The sequence below is a fragment of the Phoenix dactylifera genome, chromosome 3, assembly GCF_051530095.1.
Source record: "Phoenix dactylifera cultivar Ajwa chromosome 3, Ajwa_hap1_PhDact_Kaust_v1.1, whole genome shotgun sequence".
Taxonomy (NCBI): domain Eukaryota; kingdom Viridiplantae; phylum Streptophyta; class Magnoliopsida; order Arecales; family Arecaceae; genus Phoenix; species Phoenix dactylifera.
This window is the reverse complement of record NC_143192.1, coordinates 13561493-13571880: the sequence shown is the minus strand read 5'-3', so window position 1 is coordinate 13571880 and position 10388 is coordinate 13561493. Positions and strand designations below refer to the sequence as shown.

Genomic DNA, 10388 nt, shown 5'->3' with positions numbered 1-10388 from the left:
TAGAAAAGAAAGGTTCCAAGCAATTCAAGGAATTGCAGATATCTTAGGAAAGAGAGAAATCTGACAATCGGAAATATTGCGAGCGACATGAACACCTAGATTAAATTCATGAAGTTAGTAAAATGTCAGATTCAAATAACAAAAAATATGGTTATTTGAGTAAATGAAGTCAAATTTGGGGTCCCCCCCCCCCCCCCCCCCCCCCTCCAAAAAAAAAAAAAAACAAAAACAAAAACAAAGGCCGCGTGATGGAGCGAAACTAGAAAATTTGTAACTCAAAATATTAAGAAAATTGATAACCCTTGTAGACTATTACAATGCAGTGAAGCTAGAAAATTGCCACAAAGTATTAAGAAAAGCCTACATCATTCAGTGTCAATACCAAAGATGCATAGCGCAGTGAACGTACAAATTTTGTAAACCAAAAGAGATAAAGACTAGAGCGTCATTCTTCAGCGTCAACACTGCCCTTGGACGCTAAAGCAATCCCAGAGGTTTCAGCGTCAACACTGCCCTTGGACGCTGAAGAATGACCGGATCGAAGGTGTGTCACTGAAGAACTTTGGACTATGCCATACATGCTAACGTTTGTGTCCTGAGCCACCTGTTCGACGAGAAAATCAGAACACTACTCTAAAGACAACATTCCCTTCAAGCGCATTAAATATGCAAAGCATTTGGTCACTGTTGAACAGTTTTCTCCCGTTACTTCTTTCGCCTTCCCTCTATCCCTTTAAATCCCATCCATCTTATACCGAGAAGCGTATCGATCCCCCTCCTATCCATCCTCATAAAGTTATTGCTGACTGCCACTCCCTCAACGCCACCTCTCCGCCACCCACGTAGCCATGCTCTTCTCGGCCGCTGCCCTGATACCGCCCACCTCGTCGGCGCTGCTGCGGCCTCGTCTACCCGTTTCTCTTCCCGGTACGCTCCCTTTCCTTCCATCCATCAGGCTCTTAAAGGATCTCGATCTATTTGTTCCTGGTTTCCTGTTCTTTCTTCATTCGTCCGTCGAGGTATCAAACTAGAGTTTGGTTCGGTTTCGTCCGCTTTTTGTTCAATTTTTTAATGTTCGAAGAGCAGTGGAGGAGGACTACGAGACCGCCGGAATGTTCTTTGACCCCTCAATTAGCTAGGTTTGGGTCTAGAAGATAGCAATGACCCATGAAGCAAGGGTGCATCATTTCATCCAAATGATCTACATATCTCGCTTTGCTCCATGCAAACTGTGCTTGAGATTTTCCTCCAACTATTTCTATCAGTGTTTTAGATTTTATATCCCTTCTAATGAACAACGGCAGTGGTGTAACAATTAGTGGTTTTAGATGGATTAGCAGGCTTTGAGAAGTTTTTTTTTTTTAATTTATTTTTTCCTCTCTCTCTCTCTCTCTCTTCTCTTTCAAGCGTCGTCTGATGGATTCATCTTTCTTTTTTCTTCCTTGAACAAGTGGCAATGATGTACTTATCAGTGGTTTTAGATGGATAGATTGCGTCGAGATCTAAGTTGTCTTCTTTATTATTATTATTATTATGTTCTTTTCCCTTTCAAAAGAAAGTAGGCTTTGAGATTCTGGCAAATGATGCATGCCATGAAACAAGGGTAATTGATATCCTCCCTAAATAGCCCAGTTATTTAGTGAGGGAAATTTGATCAAAGAAACTTTAGCTCTTTTATCTTCTTCCTGCTCTCTTACATAAGCCGTTGTTGTAAATTTGGTCAGTCCTCTCTCTGTGGAAACAAAAGAAGTGTAACAGAGAAAATATTATAAATAATATTAAGGTTTTAATCAGATAAGATCAGGGCCATCCATCCTGCTACTCCATAGTTTATCTTTATTATTTTTGGAGGAAATATTTCTATAAGGCGGTAACCCAGGCCTCGTGCAGCCTTTTCTCGTTGTCTTCTTTCTACACGGGACGTTGGTGGTCCTAATCAAGACGAATGGATGGAATGATGATTTGCTGTTTGTGCTCGTGTAACCAGGTCCGTCAAATCTAGCTGTCGTACGGAGGCCAGATGGTAACCGATGTCTTCCCCGCCGGAGATGCCATGCAATATCCAAAGGAAGCGCTCAAGGTACTGACGCTCTTTAAAGTTCTTCCGAATCTCTTCCATCAAAAAATAAAAAAACAACTGTAAACAAAAAATATCTCTTGTTCAGAAACGAAAAGTTTTATTTTATTTTATTTTATTTTATTTTGTTTTATTTCCTAGTTGAACATAGAACGGGATTTGCTGTTCCGTTCGGGACAGCGAACAGCCAAGCTTTACCTGCTCCACCGGTGCGGCCTCCAGTGATGTGAAGGAGGGCCCACAATTGATTCGCACATTGACTATTCGTCAGGCAACAGCATCCAGATAAAGTTGGTTGTACGCTTCGGATGTGTAAAGCGTAACGGCCCAAAAAAACCGCTATTGCAGTTAAAAACACGACTTTTAAAATTTTATAATATTAAAAAATTATTAAAATAATAATTATTTTTTCTCTGTTAAAAAAAAAACAATAATGGTGTCATATATTTTTTTATTTTTTAATAGATAAATAATATTTATTTTTGGACCTTATAATCACTATATTACGAAAAACATTGATTTTATGAAAAAATAATTATTTTTATTCCGAAGATGGTAAAGTGAAAATAATGGCCGTTATTTATATTTAAAGTGGTTTATTGTAACATGAAATAGCAAAGAATAATAAATATTATTTTTTTATATTATTTATCATAATAATTGAATGCGAGGTGGCCATAACTATTATGACCGTTTTGAAGCTTGTAATATGTCATTTAAAACCATGATAAAGATATACTATCTTAATATATACTCCTAAAATTTTGAAAAGTAGTCTTATTTATAAGTTCCCGAGAATAAAATGCAATATTTATCTAAAATAAAAAAATGTAATTTTTATTTTTTAGGAGTGAAAAAGTAATATTTAAAAACTTATTTGGTTTGCTGAAAAAGAAGAAGGAAAGTATGGTCAATAGGAAACTAAGAAATGCCTCTTATTTAGTTTAAATTTTCAAAGGAGAGAGATAAAAAAGTAACATTCGCATAAGAGTAAATTTTTTATATTTCATAGGAAAGAAAAACTATGGAGAACATGGAAATGCTACTTTCTCGCCGGTTGAGAATTGAAGTCTTTTTTTTCCAAAAGTATCATTAAGTTATCAAAATTTATGGATAAAATCTTTCCCTTTATTAAGGGTATAATAAGTATATTATATTACTTTTTCAGAAAAATAAATACTCAACCAAATGTAAGCTACTCTAGAATGTGCCACTTTTTTATTATCAATAAAATATGCCAAAATTATTTTTGCAGGTATGATATTTCTAAGAATTATTTTTTTAGGAGCAACATTCCGGTGAGAAAAAATTTTCGTACAAACCAAACGAGTCCTATATATAAAGACAAGTTAGGATGATGGGAGAACTTATCAGCCAATGTAATTTTCAGGAAAAGAGATTTTATTTTGATATATGCTGGATTCTTTATAGCAGAATGAGGAATCAAAAGGAGCTAATTATAATTAATTCCATTTTTCAAAGATAATATAAACTATTGTTGAGGTGATCTATCTTGTTCTTAAACATCATAAATGAACTATGATCGGGTGGTTTTCCCCAACTCTCCAACTCCTTTTTTTTATTGCATTATCTGTAAATGAGAAACTGACACCGGAGGGCCTTACATCATGATCAAATCCCCGGACATCCAAATAGCCCTTTAGCTACTAGCTAGCATAACACTAAAGAAAATTTGACTACTTATTTTGATTTTTTTATGGAAAGGTATTCTTCATTTTGATGAAATCTATTTACAGAACATGGTGCAAATTTAGTCCAAGATGGGGTTCCAGTCATCAGCTGGCGAGAGAAAGTTCTTGAATCGAATGATGAGGACCAAGTGCCGGAGGTAAATGCCTATAAATCTAAAACACAGGCATTAGTGAAAAAATTAAGGGCCTGTTTCCATGCCCAATTAACTGATCCTTGTGACATAATATTCCATGCATATAGAGTGGCTTGAACAGAGCGGACCATGTTTGAGCAGTTAAACAAAGCAGAAAATATTTCGAAGGAGAATCAAGTGCGAGGAATTGAGGGCAGGATCTGCTGATTGCTACGATTGACTTCAATATTTTCTATCCATTATAAACCATCCATCTTTTACGGTGGATGTGCCCATCTTTTACGGTGGATGTGCCATTGGTTCCTCGCACTACTCTCTTCCTTGCTCTACGCAACAGCTCCCTCCAATGCAGGAGATATGAAACTCATAGCAAATCTAGTTGTCAAATGTGTTATAGGACTGAGATTATTTGAGTTTATTCATGATCAGATGGTGTTTGGTCTCGTCTGTAGGACATGCGGGGGATGATTAATGGAGTGAAGTCGATTCTTAGCTCGATGGATGATGATGGAGTAGTAAGCAGTTCACCATATGACACAGCATGGGTGGCCTTGGTAAGGCACCTAAATGGAAGTGGCGACCCTCAATTCCCATCTAGCCTGCAATGGATTGCCGAAAACCAGATGCCTGATGGCTCATGGGGGGACTCAATTTTCTTGGCTCACGATCGGTTACTCAATACTCTGGCTTGCGTCGTCGCACTAAAATCATGGAATACTCACCCTGATATCTGTGACAGAGGTTCAGATACCCATATCCCTTTCTAGAACTAGTCCACTGCATTCTAGTGTCTTTGAATGAGTAAAGAGTTGATGAAAGAAATTGTTTTGATAGGAATTTCTTTTCTTCGCGACAATATGTGGAGGTTGGCTCAGCAAGAAGGAGAGCTGGTGCTCATGGGCTTTGAGATCGCCTTCCCTGCTCTCCTAGAGAGAGCCAAGGCCTTGGGGTTGGAACTCCCTTATGATGATACTGCCGTGCAGGATATATATGCCAGCAGAGACCTAAAGCTGAAGAGGTAGGGGAATAGAAAGTTCTCTCACTCCACTTGTATATATTGTGCACTTGCCATTACTACATTATATTCTCAAGAAAAAAAAACCAACATTTTCCTGCAGGATCCCATATGATGTGTTGCACAAAATACCAACAACACTGCTCTATTCCCTAGAAGGACTGCCTGGTCTGGACTGGGAGAAGCTTTTTAAGCTCCAATGTGTTGATGGGTCCTTCCTAACTTCTCCTGCTGGGACGGCCTATGCTCTCATGCAGACGAACGACGAGAAGTGCCTCAATTACCTTCAGAAAACCGTCGAAAGGTTCGATGGAGGAGGTAAAACTATTTGATGCATAAATAATATATACAGTTTTTGATTTTTTTTTTTTGTCTAAATTAATTCTTGTGATATTATTCTCTGCAGTACCCAATACATTCCCTGTCGATCTTTTTGAGCGTCTGTGGGCTATCGATCGGTTGGAGCGCCTTGGGATCTCCCGGTATTTCGAACCCGAGATCAAACAATGCCTGGATCATGTCTATAGGTAAAAGTTTTCTGAGCACGAGTTATGATCAGCATTAGAATTTACTTATCTTTCGAGTTTTAAACATTTGATTAAATTATAGAAACTGGACCGAGGAAGGGATTGGTTGGACGAGGTATTGTACAGTATATGATGGGGATGATACGTCCATGGGATTCCGCCTCCTCCGTCTACATGGATACGATGTGTCTCCTGGTGAGCAGCAAATTATAATTATTGAAGCCACAACAAGAAGTTTTGTAACAACGCACGACCTCACCCAAAATAACTAGCCAAAAGATATTATTTGGATTTTTTTAGTCATATATAAGTACCTAAGATTTTTTCGGCAAATAACCGATGTGGAACTAAACACACGCCCGCATGGGTCGTCACATACTCTCCCCGTTTAAACCCTAACATCCTTATCAGGCCAAGAGTTCAAATCAATTCAAATCTAATTAATGCACTACGATAGGCCCGTGGTCAGCCTCTATTAAACTGTGTTGCAGTGTCCCCTAGTTCACATAGGCCATGGGTCGAGTTCGTTCTAATACCATTTGTAACAACCTAGAACCTTGCCCAAAATAACTACCAGAAAGTATTATTTGGATTTCTTAATCCTGTATAAATACCCAAGATCTACCAAGTGAATATTCGACGTGGGACTAAACACACGTCCGCACGGATCCTCACATCATCTTTCCATTTAAACTCCGACATCCTTGTCAGGCTAAGGGTTCAAATCCATAAATCTAATCACATGCCCTATGATAGGCTCGTGGTCAGCCTCCATTAACTTGTGTTGTAGTGTCCCCTAGTCCACATAGGCTATGGGCCGAGTTCGCTCTAATATCATTTGTAATAATTCAGGATCTCACCTAAAATGGTTAGTTAGAAGGTATTATTTAGATTCCTTAATTCTGTATAAGTACCCAAAATCTCTTCGGTAAATAACCGATGTGGAACTAAATACATGCCCGTATGGATCCGCACAAGTTTAGTTACAAGTAATAAGATATGAACTGTGATTATGGTTATGGTCCAGGACTAATTTTTTCACTTGCCATCGTTGCAGATGTTTTCAGGCATTTTGAGAAGGAAGGTCGCTTCTTTTGCTTCGCTGGGCAGTCGAAACAAGATGTCACTGTGATGTGCAACCTTAACAGGGCATCTCAGGTGGCCTTCCCTGGGGAGAAAATATTGGAGCAAGCCAAGGATTTCACATATAGATTTCTCCGAGAAAAGCAAGCTTCCAACCAGTTCCTGGACAAGTGGATCATAGCAAAGGACTTGCCTGGTGAGGTAAGCAGCCTTCACATCTCGCGTGCCGAATTTTTGGCTAGAAATTTCTATTACTGCATTTTTCTTGCTTTGTGTAGAATTTCATTTTGTGCCTTCTAATATTCATTTCTGACCTCATGAAATGGATTGAAGGGATTTCTAATTAGAGATTCTTGGAATGCATGAACGTTTTGATAATATCCTGATCTCATTATAAGCCCACCTTAAAATTATTATTGAGGGGCGAAATAGTTGGGATGGCTATTATTTTTGAACCTCTACCAAGAGTGTAATTATTTGGAAGATTGTTATGATGATCATTTTTTTGAACTAATATGTAACAAATAATGGTCAGTAAAGAAGTTGTTTGACCAAATCAATTTTGGCCGAGTAAAAAATAATATTGTTTGCGAGCACAATGTTTGAAATTAATAGATTAATTTTGTTTAAATAAATGATGCTGATCTTTGCTTGCTATTTTCCATATGTGATAATTGTTAAAGTAAAAGGATAGATAACAAGCATTATGTAAATTTTCATTGTTAAGTTATCTAGCAAAATAGATTATCTTTAAAGCCATTGTAAGATCATTTTTTTTTAAAAAAAATAAGATCTTTACAAGTCTCGGCCAGTCTCCCTATTTCATCCTTGGAAATTCCTAGATTGGGACCGGATCTTTCAGGAGAATAGCTGACTGCCCCATATTTGTGTCATTAATTTTCCTCGCAAAAAAAGAGACGGGTGTAGTTGCTTACCGGTGTCAGAATCCATTAACTCGCGCAGGTGGAGTACGCACTGGACTTTCCCTGGTTCGCCAGCCTACCACGCATAGAGGCGAGGTTGTACATCGAGCATTACGGAGGTGCAGATGACGTTTGGTTTGCCAAAACACTCTACAGGTAAAAAACAAAAAAAGAGACGTATAGACGTAGCTACTTACCGCTGCTTGAAACCTGATGGCTCACACGTGTGATTGGCGCAGGTTGCCACGTGTGAGCAACGATCTGTATCTGGAGCTTTCCAAGTCCGACTTCAACCGATGCCAGGCCCTCCATCGGGTGGAGTGGGAAGGCCTTCAGAAGTGAGTAAACTTTTATTTTCCTTTTAATTACAGGACGAGAATACTATTAGCCATGCGGGGGGATAATATATGAATGGGTTTAGGTGGTGCGAGGAGAGCGGCCTGGCGAAGCATGGGGTGCGAGAGGGCGGCGCGCTCAGAGCCTATTTTCTGGCAGCAGCGTGCATATTCGAACCGGAACGGGCGGTGGAGAGGCTCGCATGGGCTCGGACCGCCATCGTCGCCGACGCCATCTCTTCGTACTTCCGCAGCGAGTCGTGTTCAGATGAAATGAGGCAGGCCTTCATCCACGACTTCCTCGATGGAGGACGCAACGACCAAAGCCCTACCAGGTATGATGCAGTACCATAGTGCAGTGGGAAAAAGAGCAGCATGGGAGCCACGTTTTCACGTAATTATATTTTATTTGCTTTGAGAGAGAGAGAGAGAGGACAAAGGTCCATTCGGCACAAATCGTCTGCAGTGAAGCCGTTTAGAAGCCACCAACCCGTCACGGTTCCATGTTTCAAGCGGGGTACCTCGTTTAGGTGGTAAAGGGGCGTAGCCCCGGAGCTATGACAGCAACGAGAGCACAAACATATCCCCAGCTACCACAAAAAAAAAAATCCTCTCGCATGCTTGGCTTCTCTTGGGTGCTCTACTTATAATTTACATGCATCACTGGAGATAAAAAGAATACTTAAAAGGTACTTCATGCAAGGCCGACTTGTGTGTGAAGTTGTGTTTCCCTTGGATTTCCCGCTTGAAGTGACATTTTTTTCTGGATTTCTCTAGTGATAACCAAGATAAAAACAGGCATGTTCTCACATCCCTCAATTGCAATATTTCAAATTTTGTTTCTATCAAAATCAAGAAAAATAAAATGGGGGAGTGAAACTATGTATATTATTTTCTCTTAATAGCTAGGGGCATGGCATGTGCCAAACACCAGCATAATTATAATTATAATGGATGCAGGTTGGGTTGGAAGAGGAGTGGACTAGGAGGAGAAGAGGTGGTGGGCCTAGCACTTTTGCAGCTGCTCGACTGCATCACGTCTGATGCATTGCCGGCTAATCGAGGAAACCACGTCGACCACCACCTGAGAGAAGCCGTGAGCATTCCTTTTTCTTCCTTAAAATAAAAACCTTTATACATGCCATAAGAGCCAACAATGGAGGATCTGACTTCCGACCGTTTCTCTTTTTTTTTTTGGCTGTCTGTTGTCTTCTGGCAGTGGGCTGAGTGGCTGCTGACGTGGAAGCACGAGGATGAGGGAACACACGTGCGGGAGGAGACCGGGTTGCTGCTGGTCCGCACCGTGGAGATTTGCGCTGGCCGGTCCGGTTCGGTCGAGCCGGCGACGGCTCGCTCGGAGTTCGACTGGCTGGCCAGGCTCACCTCCTCCGTCTGCCGCCGGCTCCAGCGCCGCATGCTGCTTCTGCAGGTAGGATTCATCATTATGCCTTTTGTAAGCTGCCGATCCTGTACATTGTCTGTTTTTTTCTCCCTTCTTTATCATCTCATGCTACAAATTAAAAGGCCTAGTTCATGAACTTAAATTGTTTATGCTTTAATTGATGATAGACGACCAAATAAGGTGAGACGTAATGCAATATACGCCTTTATCTAGCTCGTGATGCAAACTAGAGAGGGATTATAGTTCAATTGTACATCATCTGTGCCACTGATTAATGAAGATTATCAAGCAAGATGATACATATAATGCAAGTGGGTGCACGTCTATTTAATCATCCACCGTAAATAAGCTCATACTCCTTACCTACCTAATCTTTTAAACTAGAGATATTTGAGGTCGGACCAATGTCAACAGACCTTCACTTGAACTCCTTTGGTTTTCCTTTGGGATGATTGATCCTTCATTAGATTAACTTCAGCTGCTCAACATTCTTGGTTTCTCACATGGTGTGGTTAGCCCACAGAAATCTTTTTTATGAAGGAGATTAGCCCTCAATCTTTTGGTATCTGGTAATCAATGTATGAATTTGGAATACTTACTAGGGCTTAAAGTTTGAGGTTGCATTTGGAAACAGTGTTGTTCGTTGTCTTGCATGATTGTTTCAGTTAGTTGTGAGCTAACAATGATTTTCTACCCATCTGACCAGGGCACCCCAAAGAACTTAGCCACATCCGAGGAGGACAAGGCAATAGAAGCAGAAATGCGGGAGTTAGCACAGTGCGTGCTTCAGAGATCCCCTAGCCTCAGCAACCAAACCAAGCAGACGTTCTTTACCGTCACAAAAAGTTTCTACTATGCTGCCCACTGCCCATCTGCTTCTCTCGACCATCACATCTCCAAGGTTCTCTTCGAGCCGATAGCTCAATCTGGCTGCATATAAGATCAAGATCGGTTCATCAGGATATAAAGAAGTCGTTATCAATGTTCTGAATTCACAGAATTATTACACCTACAAACAAATTTTAACGACCAACTACTGTAGCAGACATGCTAAGTGCAACACTACCAATCTAATGGAATCCCTTGTAAAAGCACTTTAATTAATCATATTCATGTTCATCTAGTGTGATTGGCCTTCTGCAGGGTATTATTGGCTGATACCTTTTGTAGCAACCCAAGA

General features: G+C 40.2%; 1 protein-coding gene across 1 annotated transcript; it reads left to right on the top strand.

Moving 5' to 3' along the window:
- The first annotated feature begins 724 nt into the window (after nucleotides 1–724).
- On the top strand, nucleotides 725–10148 carry LOC120105128 (ent-copalyl diphosphate synthase 1-like). The gene is made up of 15 exons (XM_088717798.2): nucleotides 725–927; nucleotides 1988–2080; nucleotides 3835–3926; nucleotides 4376–4664; nucleotides 4758–4941; nucleotides 5042–5256; nucleotides 5345–5465; nucleotides 5548–5660; nucleotides 6523–6749; nucleotides 7512–7627; nucleotides 7711–7809; nucleotides 7893–8141; nucleotides 8767–8902; nucleotides 9026–9235; nucleotides 9915–10148. Exons 1-15 carry the CDS (start codon nucleotides 849–851, stop codon nucleotides 10146–10148), a joined length of 2457 nt encoding a protein of 818 aa, XP_088573924.2. The 5' UTR covers nucleotides 725–848.
- The last annotated feature ends 240 nt before the right edge of the window (nucleotides 10149–10388 follow it).

Excerpts from the sequence above, each read along its gene's own strand:
- LOC120105128 (XM_088717798.2), top strand. The coding sequence starts at position 849 with ATGCTCTTCTCGGCCGCTGCCCTGATACCGCCCACCTCGTCGGCGCTG. Across the intron at positions 5,257-5,344 it reads CGAAAGGTTCGATGGAGGAG|TACCCAATACATTCCCTGTC; the intron begins GTAAAACTATTT and ends TATTCTCTGCAG. Across the intron at positions 8,903-9,025 it reads ACCACCACCTGAGAGAAGCC|TGGGCTGAGTGGCTGCTGAC; the intron begins GTGAGCATTCCT and ends GTCTTCTGGCAG.